General features: G+C 35.9%; 1 protein-coding gene across 1 annotated transcript; it reads left to right on the top strand.

The window, feature by feature from the left end:
* The first annotated feature begins 5157 nt into the window (after positions 1 to 5157).
* Positions 5158 to 20423, top strand: LOC103715067 (plant UBX domain-containing protein 8-like). The gene is made up of 11 exons (XM_008802576.5): positions 5158 to 5420; positions 8422 to 8483; positions 8623 to 9190; positions 9263 to 9346; positions 9438 to 9556; positions 11831 to 12083; positions 12196 to 12408; positions 12607 to 12771; positions 15665 to 15808; positions 15917 to 15973; positions 19968 to 20423. Exons 1-11 carry the CDS (start codon positions 5337 to 5339, stop codon positions 20073 to 20075), a joined length of 1857 nt encoding a protein of 618 aa, XP_008800798.2. The 5' UTR covers positions 5158 to 5336; the 3' UTR covers positions 20076 to 20423.
* The last annotated feature ends 941 nt before the right edge of the window (positions 20424 to 21364 follow it).

Below are 21364 nucleotides of genomic sequence, written 5' to 3'. Positions count from 1 at the left end.
GTCCCTTTTAGGCCCTTTTCTGGTACAGATACGGACCGGACCGGACCGGCATTAAAGTGGCTAAAGACCCCTATTCACCTACTCGATCTACGGTTCAACCGGTCGAACGTTGGCGTACGAATAAAAATTGGAAGGCAACCCACGAACCTGTTCCATCTTTCCTATTATTATATATTTTCTTTTCATATACACTCTTGTAAATATTTGAAATTATATATCTTTATAAATTTATTATTTAACTATATATATTCTTGTAAATAATTTGATCGCATGTCTATTCTTAATCTCACATGCCGCTCAACTGTTTCAGTTTGACTGGCATTTAATTAAAGATTTTCCTTATAAATACCACAACTTATGCATATACCCTTGCAAATTTTGCTATTTATATATATCTTTATAAATTATTTCTTTCCGCATGCCTATGTTTATTAAGTTAAGAATATTTCAATCATTTCAGCTGTAAATAACTTGTTTTTTAATGGTGTCAAATAGTATATTAACTATAAATTAGACATAAAAAAAATAATTTATAAGTGTATATATGAAAATAGCTAATTTGCAATGCAACTTTAGATATTTATAAGAATATGCAAGTAAAAAGGACATATTAATAAATAATAATAAAAAATATGGAAGTCTTATTTGAATAATCTTTCATTGAAACTACTTATTTCTCAAACCAACCACTCTTTAGCTTGCTCTACATACTATTTTGCAGGATTATAATTTATAAATACCTCTTAGTTTTGGTACAGATCATCGTATTCAAGATAATTAAAACCTAGAATTTGCAAATGAAAAAAAAAGTCATAATTATTGATTTATATTTAATTAGGAATTGTTAAATATGTAAAACATTGCAAATTAACAATTGTAATTGTTATAGTAACTACACCATTATAAGGTAGTTACATGCAAAGGTGAAAAATGTTATATAGGAATAGGAATGAATAATTAAAATTGAATATGTAGGCTCATTTATAGGAGTGGGCTTCGGGCGTCGACCCAACTTTATGAGTATTCGGACCAAGACCAATAAAAATCCTAATTCCAAATGAATACAATTTTTTGGAACAAAAATAAAAAGTTAATAAAGAAAAATCTTTTCTACATCTTGTAGGACTTGTAAAGTAAATGAAGCATGTTTGAATATTCCCACATGAACATCCAGGCTCTTGGCCCGACTAACCTATATTTTCTAAATGCTTGTTTTCTAAGTCCCCATCTAAATCCTAGCCGGTGGTCCAGTTGGTCTATAGAACTCGGGTTGAGAGGTAATAATTTGATATGAGCCATGGTTAAATTGGCAACCCAATTTACGAATCTTGCAGAAAATTCAACCTAATCCTACTGGATTACCCAATCAGTATTTTTGCCAAATAGTAAGGTGCCTAGTTCGGGCTACATTGATTATGCAAAATTTTAGTTCTAGTCCAATGTCACTCATATTGTTCTCACTAGCACCAAGTTGTGATATGCTGCAGTTTCTTGATAGATAAAAAAAAAAAAAAAATATCGCTGATAAGTTACACACACACTCATTTCTCTGTTGTGTTATCCATCATGCATCATTCATCATTTCTCCGTAGTTTATCAACCAGGTAGAAAAGGAAAAAAAAACACATAGAAGTCGAAGGAGAAGCATGTTCAAGATTTTTCATTTATGCATGGTAGATTACCTTATACATTTCTTTTTTTCTGAAGGTGTATCAGGTTGGTTCCCACACCTAAAAAAATTTATGAATTTCAAATAATTAATTGTTACTATGTGATAGGAAAAGGATCGATAATGAAGATATATTATTCATCAGTAGAAAATATTTTTTACAGACATTTCATCTCGAAAAAGTTCAGTACGAATGCATTTTTTCAGGGGTTGAAAGAATAAATTCTTCCAAAGCTCGAGAGGAAGAGGATCTTGCATCGAAACTTTATATGGATTAACCAATTACAATTCACCTTCCTAGAAGATTTTTATCCCCTTGAACTTAACTGCATCAGCATTAAAGTTTTGCAAACCAAATGTAATCTGAAAAATATAAGTGGCATTGGTACACCTATTAATTATTGAGCCACTTTGCCAAAAAAACATGAAATTCGCAAGATCGGTTCTATCCTCAATAGTTTCATTAAGTTTGTACCTTTGAAAAGGTTAACAAAAAATATGTTTTAATATCGAGCTTTAAATTTTTTTTTGCATTTAAGAATAATAATAATAAAGCAAGAACAAAATAATTTTGCCATGGTATGAGAGGTCGATCATTTTTATCACACTAATTATACCAAAAACTATCTACATAAATATTTACAGTAGCTCTACAATTATAGCATGCTTTACACCACCAAACCTAAGAGGAGCCGATTGTCTTTAAAACAACTTTGCATATAAATTTCACCCCCTAAATAAAGTAAAATATTATTTTCACCATCATTGTATCAAAACATAATAGCCAGGTGATACCTAAAAATTAATTTTCCACATCAACTTATGGCCATTATTTCTTAGCTTTATATTTTCAGCATATGCAGTACACTTTTTTTCCTTCATATCATACATAAAATTTGTTTAGATCCAATTCCAATAAATATTTTATTATTTTTCTCTTAGTCACCATTTCTTACTGCAGTTCAAGAGACACTTGTGCTTCATGTGTCATGTATATAATCGGAGCAAATTGGTGTTTCGAGTCTATACATCTATACATCGATACATGCACATATTTAAGCAATAATTTATAAGTTTGATATGTGTTCAATAGAATAGTTAAAAGTACTATATGGCAACCTGTTTTGATACTCGGTAATTTTCTTGAACTATAAATTTATATAATATTTTGATGTGGAGGAGGTGGATGGATAGATTTTTTCTGGAAAAAAAAAACAAAGAAAATTTTATTGTTAAGAGTTAAAAAATTTAGCATAAGATTTTTCTTTCCTCCATTTGCACCCCCAAGCGGCTCCCACATGTGATAGGGATGTGTCTCGTCTGTCTTGATTCGAGACTTGAGAGGGTAGAGAAACAAAAAAAAAAAAAAATAGTCCACACTGTTCCACATGCCCTACTTTTGCTATCATCCATCTAGAATTGTATTTTTCTATAGTCCACCTGTGTCCTTCTGTTCCTTATTTTTTTCTCTCCTCTTTATGACCCCTTCTTCGATGCTATGCGAGAAGCAGAAGGCCGCTACCTCTGGCAACAACCCTCACGCATATACAAAACCAAAAGGCGGAAAAGGAAAAATACAAAAAAAGAAAAGAAAAGAAAAGCCAATACCTAACTTGAGGGAGGGGGTGCAGTAGAGTTCAAGCCCGAGGTAAATATATAGCCCAAAAAGCTGCTCTATATGGCATGTTTCCGCACACAACAATTGTGCTGAAGCAATGAGAGGATGACTTACATCCATTCTCTATAGAGAAGAGTTTTTGACTTTTCCCTTACTTGAACATAGTAATTGAATGAAAAGGAAGAGTAGGGACCTACAAAGCAAGCTCTGACCCTCCATCCTTTTCACCGATGATGAACTGCCATGTGTCCCATAAATGATACATCCTATCAATTAAAAAATATAGAAAGAGAAAGGAGATGGAGGCATGCTTTCGCCATCTCCTCCTACATGCCTACTGCTAATTTAGGTGCTACGCATCCGATGCCATGATTTTCTATATATATACATATTTTACTTCGGTCAATCCTTCGATATCCTCTCAAGCTTGATCGAATAGTTGCTGGAAGAAGCTCTCATAGAAGGAGAAAGACAACCATGCACCTAACTCCTTGCACACTTGGGTATGCATCAGACGCTAGCTTTATTTTTATTTTTTTCTCCTACCTGCAAGTCATGATAAATCTTCTCTCACCTGAATATAAAAGCTGAACGGAAAGGAGTAGAGGTCTACAGAATATTAGTATGTTCTATCAATACAAATGTACGAAAGGAGATGGATACCCGTCTCCCCTTATATGCGTTCCTACCGATCTTTGCTTTTGTAGCTGACCTGTGGAGGTTCTCGCAGGGTCGATTGGATGGTGGTATCCGTGAGCTCGAACGAATGTCAATTGAAGTAGCCATGCCCATGCAGTAAAAAAATAATGCGGATATGTGTTGCATGGAGAATGCCTCTAGATTGCCCTTTAATATACTTTATATATTTTCTAGATCAATGAAACCTGTTTTCAAAATATCCTCCTTTCTAGACCAGCCATATTTCTTACACACTAATCTCTAAATGTACTCGTGCTAACATTCTAAAGTCCCCATCAATCATTGGAATGATGAAGAGGAGGAAACATATAAGAGGGGACTTCCATAATAACATTAGTGGGATTTTTTTGTTCGTTGGGAAAATATAAAAATGTGCTTGTAGTGCTCCCATATTTGCAAAATATTTGCTTATTAAACAAGATTCGATGCATTCCTTGAACCATTTTTATACGGACAACTGTGATCTTAGGAAGCAGAAATGATTTGTTGGATCTTTGGCAGCAAAAAGAAGAATCACTGGATCCGTTGTTTCTTGCTATCACCTCAACACTTGCGCAACTGCTTGCTTCTATCCTTCTATTTGCGATGTGCTCCACCCAGCCCACCAAACACAATTGATCCATAGTACAAGATATAACCAATTTAACACCAAGAAACTATATCAAACTAATCGAATGGTTCTGGTAGATGGACGCCACCAGCTACGCCAAAAATCCTATTCCCCTAAAGTATTGATAGGCTCAAATGAAGTACCAACCATGCTCTATGCCTATATGAGTGGATCACTTTGCAGCAAATATCCAACCATGTTGTAGCAAGTATAGATGGGCAAGGTTTGGTATGTCTCGATACCATGGCATTGTAGACATATGTGGAAGTTGAGAAAAAAAATATAGTAAAAAAATATATATTTTAAATTATAATTAGAGTTTTCAAAAAAATAAAAAATAGTATTTTTATAGGAATAAAATTCTCATCTTTTATGCATAAATAAATATTTCGTACAATTTTTTTTTAAAAATAGATACCTAATTAAATATAAACTACTCTAAAGTATGCCCTTTTTTTTTGATCAACTAAATATATTTATTTTTTTTTTCAGACATTGTATGTTTAGGAATCCATCTTCTAAAAAATAATATTTGAGGAAATCTTTTCCGAACGAGCCCTTAAGTCCTATAAAAATCTTATCCCACCGCTTTTCTGCTACTAACCTAAAATAGGACCAAAGGATTTACTTCTTCTCCACTCTCTATTCTCCGTTTGCTCTCTCTCGCTCTGTCGCTTTCTATTAGAATTGAGGGTGAGAGAAACCCTAGGTGGAGGAGGATTCGTGGTTGAATTCAGGGAATGGCGAGGCCGCCGCAGGACGCAATCGAGACCTTCATGAGCATCACCGGCGCCTCTGAGGCGGTGGCGCTGCAGAAGCTCGAGGTGAGCTCTCTCTCTCTGATTTCTCCGATCGCCACCCTCCTCTCTGTTTCTTTCTCTCTTCCAATCTAGGTTTTGGGTTTGATGCATGGGTAGCTGGGAATTATGGGTTAGGGTTTCTGTTTGGTATTACTGATGGTGATTTGAAGTCGTGACGTTGGATCGGGTTTACTTTGTGGTTCTTGATCTTTGGGATGATTTTGTTTTCTTGGATTTGATGGCGTGGTTGTAGTACGATTGGACTGGTGGGTTTGGTTTTTAAATTGGTATTATGTACCAAAGTGACTTGGAATCTAATTGTATGTTCTAGTATTACTGAAATGTGATATCATTTTTGAGTAAATAAATGATAATGGATTCTTGATTGTTTCTTGGTGCAAGATGGAATTGTGGCAGCGAAACAAAATTTGATGGGTAAAGTAGTTTGTGACTGAAATATGATATCGTTCTTGCATATATAAATGCTAATCCTGAACATTTCTAAAAGAATTCAGTTGCCCATTAATTTTATGGCAATGTATGTTTTCGAGCTATAGATATCTTTGAGGGAGATAGATGATGCTAAATATAAAATCTGGATATCTCTGAGGTATATTATAGTCAATTTTTTGAGACATGTGTCATGCGTTATATGCGTGAGGTTATATGCAACTTAGGTTAAGAATAGTGGCATTGTGGTAGCAAAATCAAGTATATTAATATTTTATATTTTGTTTTATCAAGTATGGCAAGTTTGAACTTTGAAGAGAATTCTCTTGGGCTTGATTGTAGAAGATATATTCTCTTTTCCTCCTCGTGGTACAAATAGATTTTATTTTTCTTTTGTAAAAGTGAATTTCTATATTCTAAGAGAAGGTGTATGTGTAATTGAATCCTCATGCTGGCTTTTTATGTGTGTGTCTATATGCACATGTGTGTGCATACATGCCATTCAAAACCTACACTGGCTTTATGTGCACGTGCAAGTGTGTGTCTATTCCAACAGTTTTGATATGCCATGGGCAAAAAAGAACGAACAGACACTAGGTTTAAATTCCAAGTTCCAAACACCTTATCTTTCATATAACTAGATCAAGATATTTTTGTCTTTTATAAGCACTCACAATGTTTTGACAGCTTTCAAGTATCAGGAGTTATGAGGGGTCACAGGAAATGCTTATGGTATTTTAAATGAAATCTATATAACACTAACAAAGAAAGATAAAAAAATAGATATTGTGATGGATATGTTTCGACCAAGGAAGAAATAATGGATATGATTGCCTTAATTTTGGCTGAAATAAGTAAAAGTAACTCTCTATCTGTCAGGGAAATCTCTGTGTCATTTTTTGTCTGATATATTTTGAGTGAGTACAAAAAAAGAAGCATATTGTTTTGTTATGTTGTATGTCATTTTTCTTAATTGTTTAAAGCTAAACCTTCTTGTAGATTCTATATTATCGCACAGGCTATTTTGTAGTTTCCTGAAAAATTTAAGAACTTTTGCATCAACAGGAAAGTCTAAAGAGAACAATTGAGGAACTTACATGTTGAAAGCTCTCACCATAGATGTACTATGTCAATAATCAATTCCTTGAGTGGTTGTCATTTGGGTGGAAAGAAAATGGGAGTTAAGAAGTGTAGGAAAATGCTGCCTGGGAGACATGCTTATTTTGCTGGTTTCTAAGCCATAGGCATAGAGAGGTATTTCAAGAGAAAACTGCCAACATATGGATGATGGGGGGCCTGCTCAAATTATTTGACTGGGATTTTCTATCTTTTATTTTTAAGAAAATGTCTCCTGAAGTAGATATATGCATTTGTGCATGTCCATCATTGTAAAATTGATCTCAAAGGTTATGTGGAGATATGATATTTGAAAAATGGTTTAGCTGAGGTCGAAGTGGTAGAAAATAGAATTCATTGTGAGTGGCGTGTTTTAACATGTAAGGATGGTGCTTTGGAAGCAAGCTTATGGTAATTAATTAGTTTTCCATAAGAGTGAGGTAGTCAGTTTGTTAGATGGTTTAAATTACCTGGAATACAAAATAATTATTATAGATTTCCTCTACTGAGGATACTATATGTTTGTGCATGTGTGTAAATGTGTTTGTATGTATGCTAGATTCTCAGTTATTAGATAAAGAAAATACTTATCTTGATAAAGAGGGACTCACAACCAATTGATCTAATGGGAGTCTTATTGGTGAAAGTGCAAACTGAAGGAATGTGAGGAGAAGCTGAAAGATTCTTGAGATGTTGATATTCTAGGTCAAAACTTGACTGCTATCTTCCATATACATACATAGGAACCTATATATACCAGGCCTTTAGTTATTAGAAAGAAACTTTGGCTTGATAATGAGGCACTATAACCTTTGATTTGATGGAAGTCCTCTTGGTGACAATGCAAGCTTTGCTTATTTAAGGTAGATTCAACTTTTTATGGACCATTCTTATGATCTTTTTATATATTTGTATGTTGCCCTCCCAAAAGATTGCAAGTACGAAGCAATTCGTTCATTGATTTCTCATCATGTTCTTTTTGGTGGAGAGGAATGTGGAGATGAAAACTATTTGTAAGTGGAGGGAAGGTCAGCAGAGGGTGTGCCATACTTAAGAGATTAATCAAATGTTTATCAATGACGGTTAAGGTGTGATTACATTATATCGTCGTTAAGGTATGGAATGTAAGCCAATTTCACATTATATCGTGGTTAAGGTATGAAATGTAAAGCCAATTTCACCTTTGGCTTTCTTGCTTACTTTTACAAAGTTTTGTTGATTTATGTGAAACGAATTTGAGATTTCATGGAAGAAATAATAGATGCTTGTGCCATACAATCCCTTTATTTTTTTGATTGCACCAAGTATCCCATCCACATGACTGTTGGCCCCTGTGTTTATTTATGGTGTTAGATATTGTTTTATAATTTATGTTATTTAGATGAAGCTATAAGTTGCATTTCAGTGAAATTCTGTGCTTATTCTCTTACCTTATTCTTTTCATGTGAATGGCACTCAGGAACATGGTGGGGACCTGAATGAAGCTGTGAATGCACATTTCAATGAAGGAGTTAGGATAAAGTAAGTCTTTGAAGTGCATCATTTGGTTTTTGTTAAGAAATTGAACCTTTTTGTTCTTTGAAATGCTTCAGGTATTTACTATTTTCATCATCAATTCTAGTAAATAGTTAATTAAATATCTGGTTGTTTGAATGTCCAGCACACAACAAGCACCCATTCCAGCCCCCCGCGATGATTTTATGCACATGGATGATCCACTTGATGATGAAGCCCTAAGACCTACTCTTCCACAGCTTTCTCCAAATTTGAACCCATTTTCGCTCCTTGATTCAACTTTTGGTCGAAATTTTTTTGATGATGGACGAGCTACCGGTATTCCGAGCATTGCCCCACGAGTTTCACATCCAAGGGAGGTGAGGGAGATACCTATTGAAGTTAAGGATGGGAATACGCAACCTGGTTCTTCTGGTCTAGGGCCTACCATGGAGGATGTTACTGGAAACATACCTACACATGATCTGGAGGTTCATGGGACTGTCATTATTGATGATGATGATGAAGATGAGGACCTTCCAACTGCTCCTGCCGATCATAATAACACTTCTATTGGTGGTCCTCTCGGAAGGCATCACAACCCAAGTGGTTCTCCATTGGTTGATGTGACTGACTATAACAATGACATCGAAGAGGAAATGCTACAAGCTGCAATTGAAGCTTCCAAACGAGAAGTTGAGGGGCGCCCTAGTCAGGAGTTTGATGTTCCTAATGTAGGTCTTTTGTCTTATACCTTTCCGTTCATTTTCTTGCCATTTGTCCGGACCTAATCGTTTTTCATGCAGGACTCGAATGGTCCCAAGCTTGATCAGAAGTCCCCTGCATTGGAGGATGCTGAGCTTGCACGTGCAGTCTCACTGTCCTTAAAGGTTACTGTCAGATATTATTCTTTTCTGTTGCAGGCTTGCTATTTTTTTTTCTTTTTTTCAGCTGGTCCTATTCTGATTTCCCATATTACAGACTGCAGAGCAAGAAAGAGCATTTCAGGGGCAGGGGGTGCATACTGGAGAGAATCAGTTTTCTAATTCAGCTGTCATGGAAGTGGATGATGTGGACAGAGTTACTGCAGCAGAAGGAAGGTGGATATTTTCTTATTCTTTTTATTGCAGTACTGAAGAAGAAAATCATTATTTTAAGCTAGAAATCTTCATGTGCACCTTTCCTTCCTGTTTGATAGTCCAAAACTTCTACTACTGGATGACTATGGCAACTTTGTTTCACTGTTGATGATTTCTGGCCACCATCAGCACCTAGCTTTGGCTTGTGTGATTCTGAGCACCTAGATAATTAGTGATTGCATGTTACATGTAGGATAAGTCGTCATTTTACTAAATATCACTCATGAATTTCTGTCCATTCAGAGCTTTACAGTCGGTTTTGTGGTTTTGCATATTCACATTTAAAAGTGATGTTTTGGTTTTGACAGGCTCATATGGACTCATGATTTAATTTCTCTTCTGTGGGCTGTCTACAGGATGGCAATACTGTTTAGCATCATATGCCTAGTTTCGACATGATTTGGACCATTATTTAATATGCTGACCTATTGATTGATATGATATCCTGTTGAATCTTTTAGATCTGAGGGAGATATCTATTTCTCTACACAGTTATTTTGAATTTGCTTAGTAGTGTCACATGCACTTGTTTTTGAACCTTTGCCATTTACTTGACTTAGCCAATCTCTCGTATTAATTTCAGAAGCATGGGAATGCTACTATGCATGGCCGTAAAAATATATCATGCTATAGGAACAGTTCCATAAATTTTAATTCAATTATGTTTATGTTCTCCTACAGGATCTTGTGCTTAGCCTGTAATGCAAGGAAATTTTAGAAATAGAAAAGTAGTTTCAACTCCAATTCATAACATGTGCCTAAGGTCAGTTCATAAGAGTTAAGTAAAGTGCAAGAATTATAAAACACACCATTTCCTCATATTAATTTTTGTTTACATAACAATGAAAAAAAAAAATTTCTTGAGAACTTTAATAATTCATTAGTACATAAACCGATAGTTTAGTATCTGATGTGGTAAAATCCTGATTATTAATATGCAAAAAAGTCAAAACCTTATTATGTTCAATGAGAACAATCATCCGGTAAACTGAAACCTAATCATGATATTGACATGCTAGATTGAGGCGTTTTTTCTATTGTCCTAGATACGACATTAGACTTCATATAGCTGGCAGATCATGTGCCCTGAAATTCTGGTTCTTTTTCTTCTGATAACTGAGCATGAAAAGTGATGCTTAGCTTTTTAAACAGTTTCTTCCTCAAAATGCTTTCTTCTTGATCTTTTCTTATTGAGTTAAAATAGACAGGTACATCAACTAAAAAGTGGAGTGTAATTATGAATTTACTTAAATAAAAAGTCTTATGGTAATAAATATTAGAAAATTCACTTGATTTTCGGATTAGTGATTTATCTAACTTAAAGAATAAAGATGAAAAAAATCTCATGGTAACAAATGTTGGACAATTTGCTTGATTATTAGATCACAGACATCCATCAAGTATTCCTTCTCTAGAATCATAGACATTCATCAAATAATAACTAAGAAATTTGTGTGAAGTAACGTTATATTTATTGATGCAATCATGATCATCCATGAAATGTGCATCACTGACCAATCACGTTCATTACATAGGGAGAGTAATTATAACTTATTGAGAATTATCTGTTAAGCAAAAACCTGATTTGGTTCTGCAGATAGATTATCCATGTGATATGGCAAAATTTTATTCAGTATACTGATCATGGTTGATTTTCCCCGATATCTTGAATTTTGAAAAAATGAATTAAATACATATCTTCTTACTTATCTCGGGGTTCAGTTATATCCGTCATTCAGTGGATTTTTTGCCTTTTGAATCTATTGAGTGGCTTAAGGGCATATTTTTGTTTTGATATAAAGAAAAAAATTCCTTGCTTAGAAATCTTGTTCAGAACCTTGACTGAATTTGATTTTATTCTAGATTTAGACTCTAGGTGAGTCTATTTGACTTATTTGGCATTTTTGTTATCGTATCATAGCATTTCGACATAATGCATAGGAATACCCTTTAAATTGAGTTGGTAGGAGCTGCTGATATGTGGGCCCAGTTATTCAGAAGGCAGCACTAGCATGAAACTATTAGGTTGTGGACTTCGCTATGAAACAATGCTTAACACTGGATAGTTCCAAATGCTGGTGCATGTAAATAACATTGTAGAAATGAAGTTATGAGCTATGCATATGCGTAATTCACATTTTTTTTTATTGGATGGTAAACATGTGTACCCTGTAGGTCATTGTAAACAAATTTCTAACTGTAAATGACTGATATGTGTCTTTTCTGTTACTGGAGGCAAGGATTTGGTTCTGCGAAGACTGGATCTTCAAGTCAATTAAAATCAGAGGAAGGCAATATATCTGTCCAAGAGGAAACTGAAGATGTGGAGGAGCAGCCTCTAGTGAGGCACCGTTCCGGACGCATTTCTTCGGGAAATGCAGAATTAGCAGAATCTGGACGATTGGGTTATAGTCCTCCATCAAGTCCTCAGCAGAACAATGCTGGCAGTCGTCCTTCATATAATGGAGATGCCTTTCGGTCAGACGAGGTACCATTTGCTATCATGAAAAGCTGCTTGTGTACTGAGTCCTGTATGAATAGGATTAATTCACCATATTTGTCCTTTTTTCAACTTATTGTCCTGCCTTATTTTGGACAAGTGGGGTGGCATATCTTCTGAAGAGCATGATGAAGCTGTCATGCTTGAGGCTGCAATGTTTGGTGGCATTCCAGAAGTAGCATCGTATCATTTTGCATACCCATCTCATCAAGTCATGCAAACTGGTTCAGATCAAAGCTCAACTTTCTATCCTCGTATACCTCGTCCACCATCGCCAACACTGATGGCACAACGCTTGTTAAGGGAGCAACAGGTTGGACATGTTATATTGTAGTAATTGGTGGTAAACAGTGATTTTCATTTATGAGTATGTATTATACCAAGAATTTATGAGTGGATGAGTTTGAGGCCTCAATGTCGTAGGGAAAAAATACTATATTCTACCTCATAGGGGAACTTTCAAATCTGGTATGTTTTTTTGACATGTTGATAACTTGCTTTAATTCTGCAGGATGACGAGTATCTTGCATCATTGCAAGCAGATCAAGAAAAAGAGTTAAAGGCCCAGCAGGAGGCTGAACTTCGGCGTTTGGAGGAGGCTGCTGCCAGAGAAGCTGCACTTGAAAAGCAAAAACAGGAAGAGGAAGAAAACTGCAGGAAACAACTTGAGGAAGAGGTAATCTGCGGTCAGAAGTTCCTTGATTGGTTCATGATCTTTTTCATTTTCAGAAAATCTTTCTTGGAATTAAAAAGACTTATTTTACACACTGCCAGATGTAAATGTGTAGTTCTTATTTTTAAACATTTCAATTTTGGGTGATTGATTTCTTCAGGTGCCTTTGGAATACATTCTTCTGTTCTCTTTCATTTGCATAACTTCTTTTGATTTTGATGTGACTCAGAATTTTGCACTGGCTGCTAACATCAATCAAACTATCCTGAAGTATCTTCAGTATATGTAAGAAGACTCATATAAAATCAAGGAAGTTTGTTTTCGGAAACTGCTGCAGACAATGTATAATATCAAATTGAGAAAGCAAATAATTATTGGAAGAATCTTGCATGTTAAGTGAAAATTTAATTGTTTTTGCAGATACGTTTTTTTTGGTTGTATTCATTTCAGTTGTTGAAAAAGATTCTTTTTTTAATAACTTAGAAACTGTAAGATCTAACTGAAATTCCCAGTCAAAAGCAAATGTGACAGTACTGCAGCAACACGATCTATGTGATATTGTGCCTGAATATGCACAAGGATTATGGTAGGCAGCCCTGTAGATTATTGAAAATTGTCAATAGTTGTTTTCTTTTGTTCATTTTTTTAATGAGCATAACTTATAGGGTAGTTTGAGATCTCTTTATATACCTGCTGTAGAGTTTCAGTCTGATATTTTGTTTCTAGTTGTAGAAACTAATCAGAAACTTGTCTCTTTAATTGTTTAGACAAAACATATACTGATTTATGTTTATAGAAATGTGCAAGTCTTTTTCTCCTTTTTCTAATTCTTGGTTTCATTATATTGTAGTTCTTTAAATAAAGGAAAAGTAAGAAGGGAAGTGCTGCAGGAGCATAGCTTGTAAAATAAATTTCTTGTTTTGATTTAGAGTCTTATTTCGTTGCTTAAATTTGAATGTCGTTTAATGTGTTAGGTTAGATATCTTTTGGTATGCTTTTGTGTATTTGGAAAGTTGTAGCCTAGGAAGTTGTTTGCATATATTATGAAACTTGACTAGCAAGCTACATAAGCACTATATATATATTTTTATGAATGAATGAGGATCTTTGGGAGTTTTTGAAAATTAATCTCACTTGTTTCAAGTTTCAACCATATCTCTAGTTGCTCATTAGTTTTAGGTTATAGATAAATTTTCTTACTTGTTAACTTGCCTCTTAAGTGTTATAGCGGTTTTAGTATTGCTCAAGGTTTCGTTTACTGGGATCTTTGTTAGACATTTGACATCATGTTGAGAAGCAGTTGTAAAATCTTGCTAAAACTTCATGATTCTCTCTTGAAATATAAAGTTGAATCTCTAGAGAGAGAGAGAGAGAGAGAGGAAATGTTGACTGATTGAACCCACAAAGTTTGGAACTGAAATTGTTCTGATCTTTTTTTTTTTTTTAAAATTCTCTCTGCGGTTTGCTTAAGATTTTGCTTGAAATTCTGCATGAGCGATGATTTATTGTTGAAAGGTGAATTCTGAAGCTCATGGTCGAAAAGAAAAAGTCAGAATGCGAAATATAGGGAATAGAGATAGCTAGGAAAAGCGGGGTTTTTCGTTAAGTTTTTATAAAGAATGAACTCCTTTTGTAACAGTAACAGTAAACTGACACTCCATAAATATTCAGATCCTTGGCTTCTCTTATGATCATGTTGCTGCAAGTTAGAATGAGGTCACATGAAACTAGACGACGAGGAAAAGAGGAGGGAGGTCATAAGGTAGATGGATGGAGCTGCAACTTCCCTTTTTCTCTTTTTCTCATAAAAAGCTGGGGCTCTGAATGACTATACAGGAGGGTTTTCCACTCTTTTTTGTTCTTTACTTCTCTCTCACCCCTCTCCTCTTCATGCTCCTGACTTCTTTTTTTTTGGTCTACATCAAAACCTTCATTCTAATACCTTTTAGGTGCAAGTTGAGTTGGAGAGGCCAGATGCTCTTTTTTTCTTCTTGACAGAGGGTAGACTATAGTCACGACACTCTTCCAACTGCCTTCTTAGGATGCGTAGGATAAGCATGCCTTAGAATATTAGTCCACCACTACAGAAATGACCACGAATGAGATGTAATATTAAACACTTAACCTAAAGAAACCTAAGAACTCAAACCTAATGCCCAAACAGAAACTTCATATAAATAAACCCCTAGGACAGAAAACATCTCCAGAAACTCAAATAAGCAGCAAACTAACTGAAAGTAAAAATGTTAAATTAAAATTGATAACTCTAAGATCCTCACTAATACTAGGCTATGTCAGATACTTCTGCTTTGTTGTTCAAGTTTTATTTTTGAGATCTTTTCTTGACTCTATCCTCGGCTTTACTGTTGAACTGGTACAGTCCTAGGGTCAATTTGGATATGGGTCATTCTCATGATGTAGCAACCAGAAGGCTGATTTTGCAACCTTGGAATGTGAAACAGCTTGATCCATTATTAAGTAGGAATGGACCTTGCAGGAGTTAACATATAGCTGAAAATCTCCCTACACTTTGGGGCTGTTGTAGTTAACAATATGACAATTATCCACTTACTTTTCATTATTTTGAAGGCCTAGCAATATATTTATGCAAACTTCATTAACATGCACTTTCGGTCCTGCAGTAACTTATAAATTGAATAAGTTCCAAACTTACTACATCAGGTTCTTGTATGCTGTATACTACAACATTTCTAATATATATGGAGCCCTGCTTTCCTTGGAATATTGTTTTTTCTGAATTGTATTTTTGACACTCAAAATGGTCAAACCGTCTCAGCAAGATGATGCTTTCTGATTTAAAAATGTTACTTTTTTTAAATCCATTTTCTTATAAAATTTTTATAGTTGTTTCTTCTAAATGTGTGTTGATTTACAGGAGCGTGAGAGGAAACTTGTTGCAAAAGAAGCTTCTCTTCCACAGGAACCTTCTCCAGATGATGAAAATGCTGTCACACTTCTTGTCCGCATGCCTGATGGCAGCCGCCGTGGACGTCGCTTTCTGAAATCCGACAAGCTTCAGGTAAAAAAATCTTATGAACTGGTCATGATTCATAAACATAATAATTCCTCTTATCTCTCCCTCTCTCTCTCTTCCCGACTTGATTGTCACTGCTGACTTTTGCTGCAGTTCCTTCTTGATTATATAGACATCGGAAGGGTGGTTAAGCCTGGCACCTACAGATTGGTAATTCTTCCGTCCACGGTCCATCCATTTGATTTCTGCTATTCTGGCATATTTCAATACTTCAATATTTAACAGAAACCTTTCTGATTGGGAATAGCTTATATGCCTTTTAGATTCTTGATTGGAATGTTCTGATTTTGTTATTCTTTCAAGGAAAGCAATCCAATTGATAGCAGTAACTTGTTAATCTGCAATTTTATTTAGGGTGTCATTGGCATAAAGATACCTTGTGCTACCATTTTATCATCAAAATTAGTAATTTTAGTCATTCAATATTCATTTACGTAAGCTCTGGTGCAAAAATATGAAAGGACCATGATGTAAGTAGTGCAGAAATGTGTTCTAGGAGTTAGTCATGTGATGCCCCGTTTGTTATTCTGAAAGTTAGTACTTCACTTGATAAGTGTATGGAGTCCCTTATGGGGACAAGATGAAATGATTTAAAAATTAGCTGGTATGGCTATTAAGCATATTGCAAAAGTGCAGACTTAAATCTGATTACTGCAACATTATCAAGGCAACTACTGTCAGACATATGATTATAAGAAATTCACCAATAACTGTTTTTTGGCTGTTATGGACTCGCCACTACTCTCATCACACTGACTCTGAAAGTAACAAGTTCAAGTGTAATCAGTTGATGTGACCAAGTTGGAACCTAGTATGGGAAGCAAGTTTGCTCAGATGCAACGTGGAACAAGTTTGAGAAGTAGCCAAGAATTTTGGGACGATGGTCTCATCTTTTTCCCTAGGTTGTCACAAGCAGCCACCATGGTGCCTATGTCCTGCATTAACTAATAAAAGAGGTGCCACATGGGTTTATTAGCCTAGGCTGGTCCTCCTAATAGCTTAAGCTTTTGGGATGTGAGAGCCAGGCCCATTGTATGTCACTACCTTTATTAGTCATGTGGCTGCCCAGGGATACTAGGATCGAGGAGGAATTGGTAGGGTCGAGTAGGACCCGAGCCATGGGTGGGCCCCTTTCTCGTGAAGAGGAGCTAACCAGGATGAGGGTGTCATGAGATTATGTGGGGGAGATTGTCATAAATCCACATTGACTGAAAAAGGGATGTCACATGAGTTTTTTATTAGCATGGGTTGGTCCTCTTTCTAACAGCTTAAGCTTTTGGTTTGCAAGTCTATGACATTAGGAAGTCCTACCTAGACCCTTGGATAATTCAACTGCCTAGGCCTTGTTCTTTCTAGCCCTTCAAGCAAGACAGCTGCCAATTGTAGATTGGTGCCCAGTGGGCATCTTGTCGCATGGGAACCCCCATTCTCTCTGGCATGTGTCTTGTTCCTTGATTTTTTGAATATACTAAACTAATTTTCTCTTTTAAGTGAAAAATATATTTGCTTGAAGAGACAGAAGTTGAATATATTTATAATATGTTCCCTTAGATACTAATTGATGCTTGAACATTTTCTAAGAATCTTTAAATACTTAAATTCACTTAGTAGAAGAATTATTAAGTAAAATTAAAGTAATAAACTCAAAGATTTCATTATTACCTGAGAATTTGACAACTTTATTGTTTATCAATATGGTTTTCTTTGATGTGCTTTTTATGAAGTATATATAACTATATATGGAAACATGCAATTCCCACTTAGGTGCCTGCATAGCCATCTTGGCATTCGACCTGAGCCTCTACAGGAGTCAACACCTAGGATTGCCTGGGCAATTCAACAACCTTGCTCCTTCCAACTTGACATTTTTGATGCATTTTTTGATGGGAGATTTTTGATGACTTGCTTAAATTTTAAGGGCAGAAAGAAGATTTAGGCACTAGAATGATGTAGAAGATTGGATATCACAATTTCTTGATATTTTGCGGGTAGAGCTTTTCAGGGTGCTCAGGATCTGTCCTTCTCAAGAATGGAGCATGATATAAAACCAAAGGAACAATTTTTAAAGTGTGGCGTGGAAGACCCTTTTTTTGTTAAAAAAATGTGAGACAAAATACTCATTATATCGAGTAAGATATATTTTACTATAGTTTTCTTTGCATACTGCCATGAAAGACATCTTTATATTTTCCTCTCAAAATGTTCAAAGATTCCTTTTCAGAATGAAGTTTGAGGATATGCTTGAATTTCTGGTGTTGTGATGAGTGACACTGGTGTCAACAACCTCATTGGTAATGAATTTGATAAAGTTGAGATGAGATTTGGCAGCTGTAAATTGAGAGATTTATCAAAAGCGGTTCTGTGTTTGACATCAGGGAAAGAGGTTTTATTTGTTGTTCCACAAATCAGACATAACAGTGGTTTTAGTTATTAACTATCACGAGTCTGTTTTTACTGCGGTTAGGAATGTGGCTTCAAAGATGACAAGGGGAGGCCACCAATATATCAAGAGAGCTAACTTTTACCAAGTATTAATCAAAGATTACAAATTGATTCAAGACTTATTGAGAGCATATGAAAGGGAAAAGAGGAATATGTTGATCATCGTACAGATTGGGTGGGAATGTAGTTCTTTAGAACAATAAGAGGTATGAAAGTAAATTCACTGGGTAGAGGGGAGTCATTTATAGTGCGCTAAGATTGAAAGGTTCAAGATAGAAACCATTTGACTATGCCAGAGTTATAAATTTTGTTAAAGGATGGATTACTGCATTTAGCTTTGCTAAAATGAGCCAGTTCTCAAGTTGAATGGTAATGTAAAATCTCTTTTGATGGGAGTTAACAGGTATCATAAACTACGAAAATATTGCATTGAAAAGGGTAATATATTGGCAGAACATGCAGGAACATGAGAATCGGCAGGGACCATAAAGCAAAGATGATGGAGATGGAAGAATTTGAGAAGAAAAGATGAAAATTATCTAAATTTTGATAACGAGAGGTGGATATTTTGATTTCTACATGCATACATTATTTTGGATAATGCTTCCATAAGACCACTTGTATTCTCTCAAGAATAACCCTTCTAACAATCATAAATCGAACTAATTATAAAATGAGGAAGGTAAGTGTGAAAAGTAAATCAAGGTTTGGATGATAAAGATGCCTTTGAGGAGACCAAACTGATAATCACAACTAGGTAAAGCTTTTCTCAAGCAATTGCCTTAGGCAAGAAGTGGAAAGTAAACCAAGGTTTGGTTGATAAAGATGCCTTAAGGAATGCCAAACTGAAATAATCATAACTAGGCAAAAGCTTTTCTCAGGCTATTGCCCTAAAGGATTCTCTCAGTGATCAAGGGGCTACATGAAACTTTGGGAGCACCCAAGCATCATGAAGAATTGATTAGGTACTTAGCTGCTATGTATGGCTAAACCATTTTGATCCTCCACATTTTGTCTAGGACTGGAACTTGCCTTCGCTTGTGCATTCTCTAACTGGTGGTTCTCATGGTTAAAGAGTTATTGCAGAGTACATCTTTTTATTAGTGCCTTGGAGATGGTTGTGGTTCCTTTATCGGACCTTACCTTGTTCTCTTCTCTTTTACACCATCCGAGTCTTGGGAGAAACATAAAAGGGTTTTCCCTTGGATTCATGTGTGCTGATTGTATAACCAACAGGCCAGGTCCGCACTTGTCTACTAGCCTTTTAGGTGTCATGACTGCCCCTCATGCCAAGTTACCTTGTTCCAAAATCTGACATCAATCCATAATAAGTTGACCTTAGGTCGAGTGGGTTGTGAATCCATTCAAACTCTTTTGGACAATAGCCCTAAGCTGCTTCTGACGCAGAGATGGGACAAGGTTGGAGGTTGAGTTATGCCACAGGTATCCCAGAAGCAGGTCATTGAGGATAAGCAATGACTTCGAATAACAATTGTCAGCGCAACTTCATATGATGTCTTGAAGAACAGACAGTATTTTATCTACTATTTTAATCAGTCATTGTACATGGCAGTTCTAGTAAACTGCTAGCCGTACATCGTGTGATGTCATGCAGATATTTTCCCTTGACTTGGATTGGTTGGTTGTAGGTAACAGGTGCAGGAAGTATTTCTTATGCAATTGCTTTGTTTGAATTTGACAGGTGAGGCCATATCCACGGCGTGCATTCACTGAGGGAGAAAGTGAGCTTTCACTTGGTCAACTGGGTCTGACTGGCAAGCAAGAAGCATTATTCTTAGAGTTAATCTAGAATTGTTATCTGATAAACAAAAGGTGTACTCAATGGCAAGCAGAGGTAGCTAAACTTACCATTTGAAATTTGAAATCATTGTGGTATTTGATTGAAATGCCCAAAAAGAATCAAGAGAAGACACTCAATGGAAGCTGTGGGGATCAAAGGCTTGAACTCAGTGCTCACCAGATGATTTTCTCATTGATGAGATCTCAATGCTCTTCCAGTCTAGTTTTGTGTCTATTTCTATCGTCCAGATAGCAACTCTGATGTATACATGCAAATAACTCATACCCAAGCAGATAACATGACCCATGTTGGCTACATAAAAAAGGGTAAAAAATAGAAAAGACAGACTTTATTTTCTTTCCCTGTCACTTAAAGAACATGGTGATTCGGTTATGGTTGTGGATTTATACTGTCATTTATTTTGAAAATACAGGAGTCAGAAAAGTTGCAATAGCAGCCAAGGTGGTCCGCTTTAATGTCAGATATTAGGTAATTCAAAGTCTTTTTGAGGTTAAGCTTTATAGGGAGAAAGGCAATGGGTAGCTTGGCTGCAGGTCTGCAGGAGACTGATTCAATTAAGTCCAACAATTAAATTGGATTCAAATATTTGAATATGTAGAGGGGTGGTCTTGGTTCTAGCTCATACTACTATAGAGATGGAGAGTTTCTGAGCTAATTTTGTAGTTTATAACCTAGGTGCAGATTAATTATTTATTGATGATGTTTGGTATTTGGAGATACAGGTCAAGCTTTGGAAACCTCGGCCAGATGGGAATGGAATTTTCTCTTTTCATAGGGTGAAGGTGGCCTGGAATTTTATGGATGACAAGCTCCAACTTCGTTCGTATATAATGATACACAGAGAAATCAAAATTAGAATTGTTGGGGTTGAAATTTGGCTTGAGGGTGACCACGCCGGAGGAAATCGAGAAGACGCCGATTAGGACGGAGAAAAAGGATCACCTCCTGCGCCCCGAGGTACCTGTACTAAGTTTTGGCTGGAGATTTCGGCAAAGGCCCTCCGATGGCTAAGCTAGAGTTTATCCAGCCTTTTTCTTGGGAAAAAATTTCTAAGTGTTTTTGATATAGCTTATTTATGGTCCTCACAAGGGTGCTCGGGTGGATGGGATTTATCCTCATTATGGGAGGGCATGGTCCTTGGCAAGTGGCGTCTGGCTAAGGCCAGGGCTCGTTTGAGGCACACGGTTTGGGTAGTCCCTGCGCACGACATGGTGTTCGTTGGTGTGGCAGTGTATGATTCTTGGCAAGTGTGGTAGGGTATAGCTCTTGATAGCAAG

This window comes from Phoenix dactylifera, chromosome 16 (assembly GCF_051530095.1).
Source record: "Phoenix dactylifera cultivar Ajwa chromosome 16, Ajwa_hap1_PhDact_Kaust_v1.1, whole genome shotgun sequence".
Classification (NCBI taxonomy): domain Eukaryota; kingdom Viridiplantae; phylum Streptophyta; class Magnoliopsida; order Arecales; family Arecaceae; genus Phoenix; species Phoenix dactylifera.
Note: the sequence above shows the minus strand (reverse complement) of the source record. Positions and strands in the feature narration are given on the sequence as shown.